The sequence below is a fragment of the Sminthopsis crassicaudata genome, chromosome 3 (assembly GCF_048593235.1).
Source record: "Sminthopsis crassicaudata isolate SCR6 chromosome 3, ASM4859323v1, whole genome shotgun sequence".
Taxonomy (NCBI): domain Eukaryota; kingdom Metazoa; phylum Chordata; class Mammalia; order Dasyuromorphia; family Dasyuridae; genus Sminthopsis; species Sminthopsis crassicaudata.
In genome coordinates, this window is record NC_133619.1 from 173,894,345 (window position 1) to 173,912,499 (window position 18,155).

Sequence of the window (18,155 nt, forward strand, 5' to 3'; positions counted from 1 at the left end):
AAAAATAATAATAATATAACTCTTCAATTGTAGAACCTGACATCAATAGGATCCATTTGAGTTCAAAACACTTAACACTTACTAGATGTGTGATCCTTGGCAAGTCACTTAACCCCAAATGCCTTATTAAAAAAAAAAAAAAGAATTTCAGGCTTGAGAGGGTTCTCAGAGGGAGTATGCTCTAAACTAAGAGGAACTTATCTATCTAGTCTATCTAATGCTATCTAGTCTAACCATCTCTTTTTTCAGAGTGGGAAATTGAGTTCTAAACAGGTTCAATGACCTCTCTAAGATCACAAAGTACTAAAAGGCAGAAGGAGCATTTGAACCCATTCCTCTAAGTCTGTATTCATTCCCATTGTATCATATTGTCTCTCTCTGACAGCCAATCTTTATGTGAGGACCTCAATGGTGGCAACTTCCTTCCTTCTGAAGTATGACAAAGCTCAAAGCTTATGGAGGAAGGGCTACCAACTCTTGAGTTTTCTGAATCACATCAGAACTCTTTCTACTGGACTACATTCAATATGTTTGTCATAGAGGCATCTTGTAATTTAGCTGGTGAAACAAAATTTAGAAGAGGGGATGAATTTAGAGCTCTGAAAATTATTGGGAAGAAATGAAGCGATAAGAGCGAATTCCCTTGTATACAAATCCTCACATGCAGGAACATGCATAGGAACATATGTGCACACATACACATCAGCTGGCTCTGTTACTGACAGTTTCCTTTTCATCCCTGATAATTCCACATGGTTTGGTCATGCAGAAGAAAAAAGACCTTTAGACATGGATTTAAAAAGTTTTCTGTAAATATTTTATTCTTTCATATTTCATAAATCAAAAAGAAATATTTGGTAATAAAAATAACAGAGAACTATTATTTCTTCAAGTCTATGTTGATATGTTTCCAGGCTTCTCTGTTCCCTCAAGACTCAACATTCATTTCATGAAAAGCTTTTGGAGTTTTTGTGTGTGGTTTCTGATCAATATTAGTCTTCTCAGCTATTTACAAATATATTACAAAGGTTTGGCCACAGGGCAAAGGAAGATTTCAATGATCGATTGTAAGGATCAGTAGCTCCTATCGAACTTCAGTGTTTTTTTAGAGAAACTATACAGCATAAGGAGACTGAATAATTTATACTTTTTTTTTTTTTTTGTAAAAGAAAAGCATGAAAAGTTTTTGGTTATAAAGTGTGTAGACTGTTTCCGTGGAGGCTACTGACCAGCTTGCTCAGTCGGAGGACAAGAATGTGATGTGATGTCACCATGTTTATACATAGCCTCATCTAAATCCAATGTTTTTTGGTTGACCATAAGGGTCATGCAGCCATGGTAGAATGCAGTGACTGGAGCTGACATCACAGGAACATCTGGGTTAAAAAGGAAGGAAAAACAAAACATCTTTAGCATGACATGCCATCTGTAATGAATGTGTCCCTCAGCTTCAGAAAATCATCCCTTTGATAATAGGCCCCATACAGTGGTCAGTTTTCTCCTCCCTGTGCTCATTCTGTCACCAGTCAATAATCTTGCCCATTCTTTATCCTTTGCTTTTCTCTGATCCTGTGAATTCTCCTTATAGTACACATATTATGTATTGTATATTACACAATACATATCTTATTTCACTTGAGCTTCTGTTCCTAGGAAGTACAGACTAATAGGGGAATAAAACACTAATAATAGTTTGAAAGAGTATACAACATTATGTGATGACACCAGAAACTATCAAAACCAGTTGCTCTCTGATGTCTGATAGGGAAGTTAATTACCATGTTACTAGGAAAAGCTTTCCCTTTAAAATCCATCTTAGTTAGGTTTTAAAGGAGAAGTAAGGATTCAACAAGGAAAAAGAAAAAAAGGAAAGGCATTCTAGATGGCATAGGCAAGAATGAGATATGGAAGAATATAATCAAAGATATAGAAGAGAGAGAATACAGCATGAACCTGAAGGTAAGAGCTGTGTAGTTTGCTTTGGGATACAGAGTACAGAGAAGGGGATAATATGAAATTAGTTTGGAAAAAGAGGGTACCATGAGTTTGAGGAAGCCAGGAGGCAAATTTCACTTTTATTTAAAAAGCAAAAAGATTATTGAAGGAGTAAGATGATTCAAGCTAGAAATCTTTAGCATTTAGCTTGTTATTGCAGCCAAGAAAAATGGATTGACTCAGGGAGATAACTGACATGTATAAACATCTGGCTCTGGCTTTATAGCTACCATCATATTACTGTGATCACATGCCTATGGGCAACAATATTTAAAAATAATTAAATTGGAAATTCTGACTATCAGACTGACATGCTACTTCTTTAGATTCAATACTTCCTAGCCTTTAATGGGTGACCCTTAGTATAGAATAGGCTAGTGGGATTATATTTACAGACATCTTATCATTTCACAAGAAGCAACTTAACATGTGAGACATGATGTAACATAACATAGCAAGGGGCAATTTTTGTCTTCTGGATCTTCTATACACTATAAAGATGTCTAACATGCATTTTGAACAGATATCTATGTGCAGATTGCTCTTAAAGTAAAGGGAAGAACATTAACTTGGCTCAAGCCAATTGTACTATAGTTAGAACTCAACAAGACACCTCCAATTTATAGACAAAAGAAAGTTGGAGAGAAACCACCTGATCATAGAGCTGACTTTGGAGTCAGGAAAGCTCAAGTTCAAGACATATTACTGGGGAACAAGTCACTAAACCCAGGCAACTCCCTCTAAGACTCCAGAGTATGGAACACTTGCCATTTTGCATTGGTTGGGAGCAAGGGTATTCTGATAAGTGTTTTAGCAATTGTCTCTCTTAAAAAAAATGAATATGTAATACATTTTAAATTCAATCTGCATGATTAATTCAATCATAAGCCTTAAAAATAATCAACAAAACAAGTTAGGTCCTCATTTGAAGCATTTGCTTATATCCAATGTATAAAACATTTGACATTCAGCTGCGGAGTCTAGAGCATATTTTGAGGTTGGCTCCAGCATATCCTTGAGTAGGGGGAATTTCCTCACTAGGGATTCCCTCAGGCTGGTGAAATCTGAATAAGCAATGCTGACCACAGTCTTTGGTTGCAGAAGTGATTTCCCCACTCGACCAGAGAAAGTCTATAATCTAGCTTCTCCTTTCCCTACTTAAAAAAGTCCTAAGCCTCATTTTAATCATGAGAAAACTGAACCTTCCTCTAAGTTTCACTTTGCTGTAAATAACTTCATAAAGGTCAAGGCAGATGAGGGCAACCATATTGCTCTTATCCTCCCACTACTACTGGCATGTGGACAGAAAGGAGTGGAAATTTGTCGTAGCAGAATCACAGCCTTACCTGGGAGTCCACCAGCATATGTTTTTAAGGAACTCTGTGTGTATTTTTTCAAGGCAGACAATCTTTCATTCAATTGGAAAGGGCTCACTTCCATCTGTCCCTTCGTTCCATCCACAGTCAGGGCTATCTCTCCCTCCTTTATACGGACTTCCACCAAGTGGTCTTGACCGTCACAGACTTTGATTTCCATGAAGGTCATAGGCACATGTTCTATTGCCAGGACAACTAACTAAAGAAAAAAAACAGATAAACCTGAATAAGCAAGGGGAGATCAGTCAGAGGCATACATATTTATTTATCATTTATTCAGTCAATTAATAAGCAATCATTAATAAGCCCCCACTGTGTTCCAAACACATTGCTAGGTACTGGGCATACAAAGACAAATATGAATCACTCCTCATCTTCAAGGAGATTACAGTCTGCTAGAGGGGTACAACATGTTTACCGAGAACAGGCAGCAAGGTTTTGGGTAACTAGGTGGTGTAGCAAAGAGAACACTTGATCTGGAGTTAGGAGAACTAAGCCCAAATTTGGTCTCTGACACTTACTGGCTATGTGACTGTGGACTTAACCCTATTTGTCTTAGTTTCCTCATCTGTCAAATGAACTGGAGAAGGAAATGGCAAACCACTCTAGAATCTCTGCCAAGAAAATACCAAATAAAATCACAGAAGAGTAAAAAATGACACAAAGTGACTAGGAAAATATATAAAAAATATAGGATATACAAAAATCTCTAGTGATGTGCCTATACAGAGAAGGAACTACTGGGAGCATTTGGGAAGGCTTCTTGTAAAAAATGAGCCTTGAATTAGAGATCATTATTGATCACAAAATAGAAGATTTTGATTACATCAAACTAAAAAGTTTCTGTACAAACAATACTAATGCAAACAAGATTAGAAGGGGAGTAACAAATTGGGAAAATATTTTTAAAAGTAAAGGTTCTGACAAAGGTCTCATTTCCAAAATATATAGAGAACTGACCCTGATTTATAGGAAACCAAACCATTCTCCAATTGATAAATGGTCAAGGGATATGAACAGACAATTCTCAGATGATGAAATTGAAACTATTTCCACTCATATGAAAGAGTGTTCCAAATCACTACTGATCAGAGAAATGCAAATTAAGACAACTCTGAGATACCACTACACACCTGTCAGATTGGCTAAGATGACAGGAACAAATAATGATGAATGTTGGAGGGGATGTGGGAAAACCGGGACACTGATACATTGTTGGTGGAGTTGTGAAAGAATCCAGCCATTCTGGAGAGCAATTTGGAACTATGCCCAAAAAGTAGTCAAACTGTGCATACCCTTTGACCCAGCATTGCTGTTACTGGGATTATATCCCAAAGAAATACTAAAGAGCGGAAAGGGACCTGTATGTGAAGGTTATGGAATATTATTGCTCTGTAAGAAATGACCAGCAGGAGGAATACAGAGAGGCTTGGAGAGACTTAAATCAACTGTTGCTGAGTGAAATGAGCAGAACCAGAAGATCACTATACACTTCAACAACAATACTGTATGAGGATGTATTCTGATGGAAGTGGAAATCTTCAACATAAAGAAGATCCAACTCACTTCCAGTTGATCAATGATGGACAGAAATAACTATACCCAGAGAAGGAACATTGGGAAGCGAATGTAAATTGTTAGCACTACTGTCTATCTACCCAGTTTACTTATACCTTCGGAAGCTAATAATTAATGTGCAACAAGAAAATGGTATTTACACACATATATTGTATCTAGGTTATATTGTAACACATGTAAAATGTATGGGATTGCCTGCCATCGGGGGGAGGGAGTGGAGGGAGGGAGGGGATAATTTGGAAAAATGAATTAAAAAAAATGAGCCTTGAGAGAGTCAAGAGTTTTCCAAGAGGGAGAAGCAAGAAGGAAGAACATTTTAGTCATAGGGAAAGAGTCTGGACAAAGGTATTAAGGTATAAGAAATGGAATGTTGGGTTAAGGATTCAGCAAGCAGATCATTATGGTTAGCTTTTTGAGGAGGGGAATAATATGGTCAGATATAGTCAGACCTGGGTTTTAGAATTAGCATTTTGGCAGCTGGGCAGAGGATAGAATGGAAAGAAGAGAGATGCAGGGAAGTCAATTAGGAAACTATTATAATAGGCCAGGAGAGAGGCAATGAGGGCTTGAACTTGTGGTAGGGATAGGGAGAATGGGACAGATCCAAGAGTTGTTGGAGGTGGAGTTGTTGGCAGCTGGTGGATAGTGCTCTATACCAGAGCCATAAGGAATGTTACCCAGGACAAGCATCACAAAACAAGCTCAATGCAATTAGTATGAATGACATCATAATAAATTTAATTAATTTCTTTTCTATGATGAATTCATTTGACTTGGAATGGAATGGAAAAGATTTTGGGATACCTTGAATTTGCTGTTGGAGCAAAGTATCTTAGGGTGCAGGTGAAGAAATTTTGCCTCATTTAGTAGCTCCTGGTTTTAAATAATTATTCTTGCTAACTAAGTGCTGAATTGAGTTGTTTTTACTTGAAGGAGCTACAAGGTACTTCTAAATCGCAGTGCCCTGAACAAAGTCTGGGTCAGCCAATCCAAGTGATGGTTCTGAGGCTTATAGAACAAAGCTTGGTTTTCCTTTTTTAAGAATATCAACAACATGGAGATTATCTTGGAACAATTCATCTACCAGTTTCATCCAATGCCCATTACTCTTCCCAGGGTTCCAAGTAGAACATATATTTAGACTATGGGCTAGATATCTGCACAGTTCCAGAGAGAGGATTATACATTCTAGAAATTTAGGAAGCCAAATATGCATGTCTTTGTACTGAAAGTAGAGGCTAAATTTAAGTATTTCCTGAGAAAGGAAATGTTGACTAATGCTTATTCTTTTGGTGTGTTGCTCAGTTCATATTAACAATGCAATCAAAAGCCAATCTTTAATTGCATCTAGTTAATAGCATAACAGCATAATCTAGTTTCAATGGTGTGTCCACAAAGGATCCAATAAGACTCTACCACTGAGTATAATGTGAACTCTTTGGAGAGTAGAATAAACCTTTGACTAAGTGCTTCTGTACATTTCCCTTCCTGACTCTCCCATCCAAGGAGGAAGTTCATGAACAGAAAGCTATTTAAAGGAACCCACCTATGTATGTTATCTTGCAAACATTGGTTGTTTGGCCTGGGAGAAAAATTGGAAAGAATGTATAGACCATGGTCATCTCTGGTCAGTACACCTGAAAGCTAGCTCATCATCTGGCAGATTTACAAGGTAGAGAGCCTCTATTTCATGGTTCCAGTTGGGCTTCTTTAAGTAACACTGGTTTTTCAAAGAATCCTAAGTTTTGAGCTGAAAAGGACCTAGAGATTTAGTACAATCTTTTCAATTCATAAATGAGGAAATAAAGGCCTAGAGAGAATAGTTTTCCCAAGATCAGGCAGGCAATACTAATGATAATTATAATAGTTAATATTTATATAGTGATTACTATATGTCAGACACTGTAATAAATGCTTTACAATTGTTCTCTCATTTGATGCTCATAACAACCATGGAGGTAAGTGCTATCATTATCTTTATTTTATAAATAAGAAAACTCAGGAAAATAGTGGTTAAATGACTTGATAGGGTCACACAGCTAGTAAAGTCAAATTTGAATGCAGGTCTTCTTGATTCCAGGTCTGGTGCCCTATATGCTCTGCCAACTAGCTGGCAACTACATTTTTTGTTGCCCCTAAGGCCAAATGAGACTTTTCTAAGCTTTTGTGCCATAGTTTTTCTAGGATCAAAAACTAAGATAAATTTTAAAATCTAGTTAAAGTAAGTTTTTGAATCTACAAAGCATAGAAAACAAATAACTTTGCGCACTTGGAGAAAGATTGGCTAATAAAATAATAATAATGAATAGGCATTTATGTAACACAAAATTTTGCAAGTACTTTATAAGTATTTATATCTTATTCTCATAACAACTGGGGCAGTAGATGTTTTATTATCCTCATTTTACAAATGAGGAAACTGAGGCAAAACTAAAGTTAAAAGATGATTTACATAGGGTTACTGAGTGATTAAGGCTGGATTTGAACTCAGGCCTTCCTAATGAAAGTTTCCTGTTTGGACAAGTTGTGAACAGTTTTAATAGCTTTTCCATTATTACTGAAATTAGTGGAAACACTTACCTGTTTTTTGAGTTTTACTCCAGTATCAGTGGCAGGGCGGATCTCAGCAGTTATTTGTATTCCCCAGGTTCTCTGAATTTCATCTCCATTAGCTGGTTGAGCTATGAAGAAAGGCACATGGAAGGAAAAAAAAAAGAATAAAGGGATAACAAGAGGGGTTGAGAGAGAGAGAGAGAGAGAGAGAGAGAGAGAGAGAGAGTGTAAGTATACAACCCACTTCAATAGCTTTGATGATGCTCCAAAGCAGAGAATCTTAGGCTTGTGTGTTTGTGCCAAGGATTCCTTGAACACTCTGGGACCCCTTTTAGAATGAAGTTTTTAAATGAAGGGATAAATTACATCAGATTATAAAATAAACCAATTATATTAAAATATAATTATCAAAAATTTTTTCTAAAAGTTTATGAACTCCAGGTTAAGAACTTCTGTTCTAAAAACCAGGGCTTCTCAAACTTTCTACTTGTGACCCCTTTTCACTTGCGAAATTTTTATGTTACCCAACATATGTAGGTAAATAAAATTGACATACAAATTAAACATTTACTGATAATAAATCATAATTTCATGACCTGCTATTCAGATGAGACCCCATATGTGGGTGATATATGTAAAAATATATGAACCATATTTTAAGAAGTTGGGGTATCTAAAAGGTCATAAGCAATGTTGTATAATGGAAAAATGCACACAATGGTAAATCTGTCCAATTATATTCAGTTGAGCTTGAGATTTTAAGGTAGTAAACAGGAATAAATAACTTGGAAAGAAGCCAATCTAGTAGTTGACTCTGCAAATAGTGTCTAAATATATACATGAAGGGCAATGGGATGTCCTACAACTGTAGAGAACTAAGTGATTTCTAAGGTCCCTTGCAGATCTAAAATTGTACAAGTGTATGAATAGCCCTCTCATCCCTCCACTTGTCTTTGAATCTGTCCCATTGTCTATATTGTTTTTTTTCTGAATTCTTCTGTCTTCCTAGAGGAATTCAATAGCTGGCTTCTCTAATCTACAAGAAATCATAAAACTCTTCCTGAATCCCTTTTGAGATACTAAATCACCCTAATAGCTGTTGAATCTTCTAACTGATTTTTCAGGTGATTTAAAAGACAGATAAGTACATGAAAAAAGTAAAAGTGATACAGATGCCAGGCATTCTGAATATGACTTCAAGCAGAAACAAATGTTTTCTATCTTGTGATTAAATGTACTTGATAATAGCTTCCTCATTCAGTGGAGCAGAGTAGGGGGGGCTGGAAAGAGCAATTAACTCTGGAAATGGGGAGCTTGGGATCAAGTCCCAGTCTTCTCCTACCTAGCTAGGAGACCTAAAACAACTTACTTTATATCTCTTAGCCTCAGGCTTCTCAGGCCCTACTAAGGGCAATAATATTAGTGTTAATACTTCGAAGGATCAAATAAGATTAATTATGAGATACATGGAAGGCATTATACAAATGTAGCTTTATCAATAAATAACTTCAAAAACTTGAAGTAAGTTTTTCCGCTGTGATTTGCATTTTGCAGAAACAATTTTCAAGAAAACAGTACCCCAGGGTATCACACCATCTGAGAGTTATTGGCTAAAGGTAGCTAGAGGGTATAGTAAATAAAACATTGGACCTAGAATGAGGGAGATTTGAATTCAAAACCAGTTCTGGGACACTTTCTGGGTGACCTGGGAAAATCACTTAATCTTTATCTGCCTCAATTTCTTAATCTGTAAAATAGGGATAATAACAGCACATTTCTCCCAGTATTGTTATGAGGCACAAATGACATAATATTTGTATAGTACTTATTTGCTATTATCATAGTAAGTGCCATATAAAATATCAACTATTAAATGTGCTATATAGATGCTAGCTATTGTTATTCAAGCAATTCTGCGAGACTGTGAGTTATAGAACAGCTTCTGAACTGCCTCTCTAGCAATTCCCTCTGTTGATGTAATTATAGGTCTAGACTCTACTAAAAGTTAATTTTTAAGTTATTTGAGATTTTTTTTTTGTTTGCATGGGTTTTGGGAGGTATGTTTTGGTTTTTCGTTTTATATTTTTGTTTGATTTTGCATATTTTTAAGAAATTGAACTTATGAGTTCATCCTTGTGAGCAATTATCTACTCTATAGATAGACTTATCTATAGCTATAGATAGACTGGGAATTTTAAAGATGCTTAAAAAAAGATGCTGTAATTTATAATTAGCAATATACTCTTCCTTATTTAGGAGAATAAACTTCTCTAAGGCAATTGTTCCCAAGGAAAAAAATATAGAAACTATACCACTTAACACCCCGCCTCCAAAATCCCTTCTGAAAATTTCCCAAGGATATAAGGACTTAGTGAGTGCATAACCCCTTCCTAATTCCTAATAGATATTCCTAATAGATTCATCTCATATCCCAAAACAGACATGGACAACATTTAGGATTTATGAAGAGTCCAGAAGAATCTTCATAATGTGGGCATCATTGTCCTAGGACTTCATTCATCAAAAAGATAAGGTTGAAAAAAATTAGCTTTCAATGTAGAGGAGTGGTAGGAATTTTCAACAAACTGACAAGCTGAACAAGCAAACATTAAATATGTCTGTGCTCCTCCCTGAATTGGGCTTCATTAGGATGAATTCAGTTAAACTCTTGGGAAATGGCATGGTCTATAACAGTCTTGAATGATGGTGGTTCATTGTTGCTTTGGTTGAATGAACAGGTTGAGAAGGTATGAATGAGAATTAAAAGAGAATCACAGAATCTCAAGAGTTAGAAAGGACCTTAAAGACTATTTAATCCAAATAAAGATGGCTTTTATACTATATCAAACAAATGGTTGCCTAGCCTTTGCTTGAAGATCTTTAGTGGAACTCTATCTGTCAAGTCCATTACATTTTGGGGTAGTTTTAATTCTTAGGAAGTTTGCTTTTTTTAAATTTTTGCATCAAGCTGAAATCTGCCTCTTTGTAATCTGGTTGGTATCTCTTAATCCCATTTGGGATTTATTTGGCAAAGATACTGGAATGTTTTGCCATTTCCTTTTCCAGCTCATTTTACAGATGAGAAAACTGAAGCAAACAGGGATAAGTGACTTGACCAGGGTCACACAGCTAGTATTTATCAGAGGCCAGATTTGAATTCACTTTAGGCCCTACCCTCTATCCATAACACTAGGTAGTCAGTATATACAAATCACACACACACACACACACACACACACAGACATTTCACCTAATTCTGACCTTTGGGGGGTTCCAGAGTAAATAAATCCCTTTTTCCACATGACAACTATTAAATACTGAAAATCAGTATTCATATCTTAAAAGGGACTTAAGATTAAACATTGGTTGTTCCTTAAACAGCTAAGCCATGAATTTAAGGTCTTTAAGTCTTCTTTCTTTCCTGTAGAGGGCCAAAATTCTGGAGAAGTATACTTGAAACAAGGTGTTAACTCAGTGGAATTGATGAGATGATGGTTCTCTAGTTCACATATACACTAAGGGCTTAGTATGGTGATGTAATGGTTCTCTAGTTCACACATACTCAGTATGCTGTAATGATGTAATTGTACTAAGGTATATAAGGGCTGAGTAGGACTGGGAATGAAACATTCCATTTTTGATCATCTTCCTGGTGACTCTTCTGCCTCCTGCACTCCTCCACTAAGACCAAGGACTCGGGCTGATCCTGAGGACCTCCAGAAAATTGGCCTGAACATTACACTTTCCCTCACATGAAGACCCTCAAACTGAACAATGCTCTTGCTAAGAAGGTATACTTAGAGTCGATCTAGACGTGGCCTAATTGAGGTCAAAGATTTCACTTTTTCAGATATAAAATGGCTTGAATGTTGAATAAGAGCAGCAATGTTAGAGAGACATTTCTAAGACTGAGTTCGAATGTGGGAAAAGGAAGGTTACAAAAAAAAAATCTCTAAAGAAAAGGTTACAATTCCATCAGTGACCAAGAAGTTGGGCAAGAAAGAGAGCAGTTGGGTAGTGAGGGGAAGGTGAAAAGTAGGATCAAAACCACATTCATCTTGAAATGACAATAATCCATATAGGTCAAAATATCACCCCTACACCCCCCCCCAAAAAAAAAGCAACACAAAGAAAAAGGATAAAAAGATGGATTAAATGGCCCTTGCTACCTTTAGGTTGATTATAGCACTATTTAGGAAAATTAAGGACTCTTGCTAAAGAGAAGCCAGGAGTGATATATTCGGCAATGGACAGAAAGTTGGAATACTGCAAGATCTTATTATCCTTTCTAAATGAAGATGGAAGGATTATATGAAATTGTTAAATTTCATTGACTTGATGTCTTAACTGTTCTTTGATATACGTCTAGTTCCTAAATTCTTACATGTTTCCTATGCTGTTTGGGTGCCCCAGACATCATGACCAAGATGAGAATAAAGCATTTTGGAGTAGGGATGCCACAGAGAGATAGTTGTGAGACTGATCTAGGATCTGAATGTGAGAATAAAGAGAGAAAAAGGCACAGCAAGAGCCTAATTTCATCACTGATGAGAATTAGAATGAAAACATAGATGGTATGCTTAACAAATTTAGAGCTATGAATAATATATTAATTAATATAAAGAACTGACATTCCACTAAATCTTAACACAATGGAATAGAATTTAATAATTTTGCCCTCTTGAAGATTCATATTTTCATATAGTTAGAACAGGAATCAACATCTTTGCCCCTTTATCCAATAATATTTAAATGTATCTAAGTGAAAGTCATTGGATATATATACACATACATATCTCTATACTATTATTAGGCAGAAGTTTTATTTATTAAGTAACAAATTTATCAAAATATGATATAAGTTTCAAGGACAAACTCCTTTCAGTCCAAGTTTCTTTTTGACCAGAGAATAATATTGTTGTTCAGTCATTTCTGATTTTTTACTGGACTGGTTTGGCATTTCCTTCTTTAGATCATTTTATAGATGAGGAAATTGAGGCAAACAAGGTAACTTTTCCACTAGGGTCACACAGCTAGTAAATAAGGAATATGATTATAGCCATTGTATTGTAATCACTTACTGTAATTTAGACTAAAATATGCAAATCCACTGCCAGGGTAGAAGGATCCTCTTGACATCACTGAGAAACACTGCATTCTGCTATTCGTTTTTACTATATCTTGGATTGTGGTATCATCCCCATCCAACCAGTTCCAGCTCCTCATGCAACCATCCAAACGAGGGTTAATCTGGAAAGACAGGAGAATCCCAATAGCTTTCTTGGGGTTGGGGGGTGGCAAGGAAAGGTGTGTGCTCCCAGAGACCAAAAAAGGGGCAGTGGGACCCAGTGGTGTCACCAAATCCATAGAATAACTCATCAGGAGACAGTCAGGAGTAACTCTCCATTTACAGATACATTTGGAATAGATATATCTGACATTATTATAGCTTTCAATCAGACCATGTTTCGATTTGCAAAAATCCAATTTATTTTAAATACCCACAGAGGAGTTGCTAGGGAACTCAGAAACTATCTATTCCAACCTAAAGCTCAAGTAAGAATTCCTTCTATAAGACCAAAGAAGGAGACAATAAGATCAATACTATTATCAGTGATTGTAAAGGGCTGAAATTCTGAATAGGTGAACTGGAATCAGACAACCGAGCACTTAAGGCTAATTAATTATCTATTGGATAATACTCTATTAGCATATGCTTGGAAAAATGGCCCTTCCCACTATTCTGTGCAGGCTCCATCTTTTGGTGTATAGAGATAATCACAGGAGGGATTGGGAGTGGAGTAAGACAAGCCAGAATCACTTTGGAGGAGGATGAGGAGAAGGGAGATTGATTGGTGGAGCGTGTGTAGCAGTTTTGTCAATCCTCTTCACTTGTCCCCCTAAAGACCAAGGATTTTTGCTTATCCTGACTGCAGCTGATTCTGAGGCCTCCAGGGAGCTAATCCGGACTTCACATTATATATTGTATGTGATACACACATTTATATGGTATATTAAGCTAGACAAAACTATCGCTATCACAATCTATGCCCTCCTTCAGTCTGAAAATTATGCTTCTCTTATTGCATCTTTCCTGAAGCTACATTAGCTTTTTTAGCTGCTATATCAGTTAAACTAATATTGGGTTTGTAGACTTCCAAAACTTTCTAGTCATATCTTCCATTCAGTATTTGTGCAATTGATTTTTTGAATTCAAGTACAGTGTTCTACATTTATTCCAACCAAATTCCAACTAAATCTTTTTAGTTATGATGCATTATTCTATTTTGCTCAGATTTTTTTTGGGGGGGTGGCATCCCAATTCTATCATTTGCATTAGCTAACATATTTCTCTTAGCTTTGTGTCACCCATAAATTTGATAAGCATACCAAATATCTTAATCCCAATATCATATCAAGGAATTATATGCAACTTATTAGTGCTGAAAGGATCTTGGCACTCTTAGATATGGGGTAATAGTATCTAAAACTGGAAGAGAATTTGGAGAATATAGAATTCAAACCATTCATTTTAAAAATAAGAGAATAAAGCCCATTTTATCTTCTGTGATCCCTTATATTCTTTTTTGGTCATGAACTGTTCCCCAATTTAATACAGATATAAAGGATAATTTTTCCCTTGTTCCTCTAATTCATTTATGATGTCACCCTTGATGTCTAAAGTATGTATCCATTTGGAGCCTATTTTGTTTTTCCTTCTTTTTAAATGGTGGGGGGAAATGGGAAGGAGAAAAATGGATATCTGTTCACCAATTTTTAATAAAAAAAAAAAAAAAAGAAAGGAAGTGCTAGAAAGCTTATGTGATTTTTCCAAGATTTATTAATCAAGTCCAGAAAATAATACACTGAAGTTCTTTGTACTTTGACTTTCCTTCCTTTAAAACTGATAGTAAAACATCTGTACCCACCTCAAAAATATGACTAGAGAAGATGGTCATTAAAAAAAAAAAAACAACCAAATAACTTTGTGTTAGATATCTGTTCCCTGATATTCTTAAAGCTAATTTTGTTTAAACTATATAGGAAAATTCTGATCAACTCAAGGCCTTTTAATGTTAATGCTATCCATGTCAGAATGCTCAGTGGTAGGCAAATTTTACTGACTTTTGTTTACTTTATCTCTAAAATTAATGGGCCAAGGAGGTCTAGTATCAACTGCTGTTGAACTTGAGACCTTGAAAAAATGAATCAGGCCTTGGAGGGGAATGTGAGAGCTGACACTCCCTTATTCCTCAGATGCCTCCCCTCTGACCACCTGTGAAGAGCAAAAGCTAGGGAAGGTAGCCAAGAACTTTCACAATCTGGCATCCCTAGATGCTCATGCAGCTTTTTTCTTTGTTATGGAAATTAAATTTACACTCACGAGAATTTTAGCCAATTATCTGAGGATCATTAAAGATAAAGAAAAACCAAGGTGAAAGGTCCATTTTCACAAAGGGAGGTTGGGGTGGGAGTGAGGAAGAAGGCAAAGATAGTTTTTTGAAAAATGATAGCTTCAGATTTTCTCACCAAGATTATTTCTATGGAAATTTTAATATGAATAACTTTCTAACATACTCCCAAATTTCAGTTCAATAAAACAAGTTTCTCTTTTGAAAAAGAGAAAGAAAATTACTTTTCTCTTAATCTTAAATGATTTTCACTCTGAAAGCTAAGTTGGAATAAAGAAAGAGGGATGACTAGCTCATATGACTTTAAAAATGTAGATCTTCTTTTTGAAATGGTGAAATAGCTTTCTCCTTTTCCTAGGCCCCTTGCCAAGCTTAGTTAATATTATCCATTGGCAGATAGAGGAAAAGTATCTTCCTAACACAAGTCTCAGCCTCTAGGACATACTGACATACATTCATTAATAGTCAGTGATTAATGATGGTACTTACCGGGTGAATGAGGTATTTATCTTTAAAAGGAATGCCTCCTACTGTTAGGTTCAGCTGATACAATCCTCGGTACAACTGAAAAAGTTCCCCAGAGACTGCTATTTTCATAACAGCATCACTGTTAACCTTGATCACAAGATTTCTCTCCACCTCCTCAACAGAAATCTGAGGGAGAACAAAGGGTGAGAATTTTCCTTTAGAGAGGGGCAACTGAATTCCAGGGGAGAGGATAGAAACTTACTTCTACAACTGCTCAAAACTTCAGCTGCTTTGACCTTTCTAAGTTCAGGGCAAATGAACTCATAAGGAACAACATGCATTTTTGCCATGAGCCAGGACAATGTTTTGAGAACTTAGAAAAGCTGGTGCTGTCAATTGAAAAGCAGCAGCAGGTCTGTCTAATACTATGATGCATACTTAATATAATAAGACATGATTTACAACATAATCTTTCAGGGCACCAAAAAGTCCACTTTTTAGATACTGGACTCATCTAAAGAACAAATAGACTGATGTCTAACTATTAAAAGCATCAAACAAAGGTTAGAAGACCCAGACATATTTGCAATGTGGTTTTTCTCTCTTTAAAGATCTCAGACTTCATATATACAAAACATCCTTTGGAACAGCTAACAGTGAAATCTATTTTCCTTCTTCCCTCTGGGTGGACAGAATGTTCTTCATCTTTTCTGGCTCTCTGAAGGTGTACAAGACATGACTCCAGCAGTAAGAAAACACAGACACAAGATTGTCTTTTGATAAATCTACCTGAGATTAGTCTCAAATGTTAAGTAAAGGAGAAGTTCTACCATGTCATAGGACACATGGGACACTATATGTCCAGACATGAATTTTGTGTATTACATCTAAGGATCAATCTAGATAGTTCTGATGTCATTATCACCAGGTTGTTCAGATAATAATACTGAAGCATGTACTTTCATACATATATTAAGTTTAGATGGTTCATATGACGGGAAGAGTTTAAAATTTAGAGTTAGAGGAGCTGGGTTTATATATTGCCCCTTATTCCTATGCAACTTCAATTAAATAATTTAATTTAAGCTTTTACAAATAAAGAGCTGGACCAAGTGACTTCTAAAGTTCCTTCTAGTTCCAATGTCATCCTCCTGTGAAAATTAATGTATATTTCTCATACCCTCTACTGCTGGGGAAGCTAGCCTAGCCTTTTACTGAGCAACATGGGAAATCAATTTGGGCAACCTATATTCATAGGACAGCTAGGTGGCACAGTGGACAGAGTGCCAGGCCTGGAATTAGAAAGACCTAAGTGACTGGTTTTAGACACTTGTAGCCATGTGACTCTGGACAAGGCATTTAACCTCTTCTTTTTGCCTCAGTTTCTTCATCTGAAAATGAACTAGAAAAGGAAATGGCAAACCACTCTAGTATCTTTGCCAAGAAATCCCAGATTAAGGACACAGAGTTAGACATGACTGAAAACAACTGAACAACAACAAATTGTTAAGAAAAATTTCCAGATATGAAGCCTAAATTTTTTTCCTGGCAACTTCCTTCTAATACTTCTAATTCAGTCCTCTAGGGCTAAACAAACAAGCTGAATCTCTCTTACACATAACAGCCCATCAAATCTTTGAATAGAACTATTATTTTTCGTTTCTACTCCCCTTCTAGCTTCCCCATTCTGCTATGAGGCTTAAAAAGGTAAGTACCAAGACCTGGACCCAGGTCCTCTGATTACAAGTCTAGGCCTTTTCCTATTCTACCATGCTAGATGTTGGAATCTTGGATGCTTTGGGGATTTATCCTGCATAAAGAACTTTTGGTTTTGGCAAGATTTAGTTCTATTAAAAAAAACCCAATATAATGACAACAATAATAGCAGCATATCCATGGCATCTAGAATTGGAAGGGATCTTAAAGATCATCTAATTTAATACTTTGTGTAACAGATTTAAAAAAAAAACCCTAAAAGCCATGGAGTTTAGATGATTTGCCCAATGTCATGTAGCTGGTGAGTGGCACAACCTGAAATAAGATGAGATAATCTTAAATAAATGTAACAAATTAGGGGTTATAGTTAAGATAACTAGATTAAAAACCATAGCCTACTTCAGCTTTTGCCTTAACTATACCCCCAAAAGGCCATTTTGATCCACTTGTGTAGTATAAACTGCAATTTTGGAAAATGCCTGTAGCAAAGCCAATACCACTTGGTCTTCCTTCCTCAGTCCCAAAAAGCTATTTCTAGAGACAAGGAGCTAATAGTGAAGGGAGAAAACTCCCAAATTCATTGTCCTGAGGATCTTCAAAGAGATCGAGTCAATTCCAAGTCCAATACAATGATTCACATTTGTTCTAGGAAAGGCACTGAAATATAATTTAATCTCATACTCCAAGGACTACTTCAAAGGGTTCTCAAGGTAAAGATATTACATTCTTTGCCCACTTGGATCCCCCAGGATAACTGGTAAAACCAATTGATCTCTAGAGCTGAAGATCATAGAATTTAAAGTTGAAAGAGTTCAACCCTACCCTATCCTATATATCCAATGCTATTTAATTCTATCTATCCTGTCCTATCCTATTTGTCCTGTCACTATCTTATCCCATCTATCCTTAGTCTATCCTATTTTTATCCTATCCTATCCTCCCTAAACTTATCTATCATATCCTATTTGTTCTATCCTATCCCCTCATTTTATGATTGAAAAAATTGAAACTTAGTCTAAATTCACCAATCGACCAACCAGCATTTATTAAGCACTTA

The 18,155-nt window shown here is 36.1% G+C and overlaps 1 protein-coding gene across 4 annotated transcripts in view; it reads right to left on the reverse strand.

Annotated features, from left to right (window-relative positions):
* Positions 1-794: 794 nt before the first annotated feature.
* Positions 795-18,155, reverse strand: part of GAS6 (growth arrest specific 6) — a 91,702-nt gene continuing 74,341 nt past the window's right edge. Inside the window, exons 11-15 of one of the 4 annotated variants that reach the window (XR_012487828.1) lie at positions 15,404-15,568; positions 12,584-12,752; positions 7,508-7,630; positions 3,342-3,570; positions 795-1,376 (exon numbers count right to left, since the gene is read on the reverse strand). Coding sequence is in view for 2 of the 4 variants with exons in the window: in XM_074299599.1 (XP_074155700.1) it covers positions 1,222-1,376; positions 3,342-3,570; positions 7,482-7,630; positions 12,584-12,752; positions 15,404-15,568 (867 nt within the window). In the remaining 2 variants the exon portion in view is untranslated. Of the gene's footprint in view, positions 1,377-3,341; positions 3,571-7,470; positions 7,631-12,583; positions 12,753-15,403; positions 15,569-18,155 lie in introns of all 4 variants that reach the window. The other 3 variants (XR_012487829.1, XM_074299600.1, XM_074299599.1) reach the window with 3 other exon arrangements.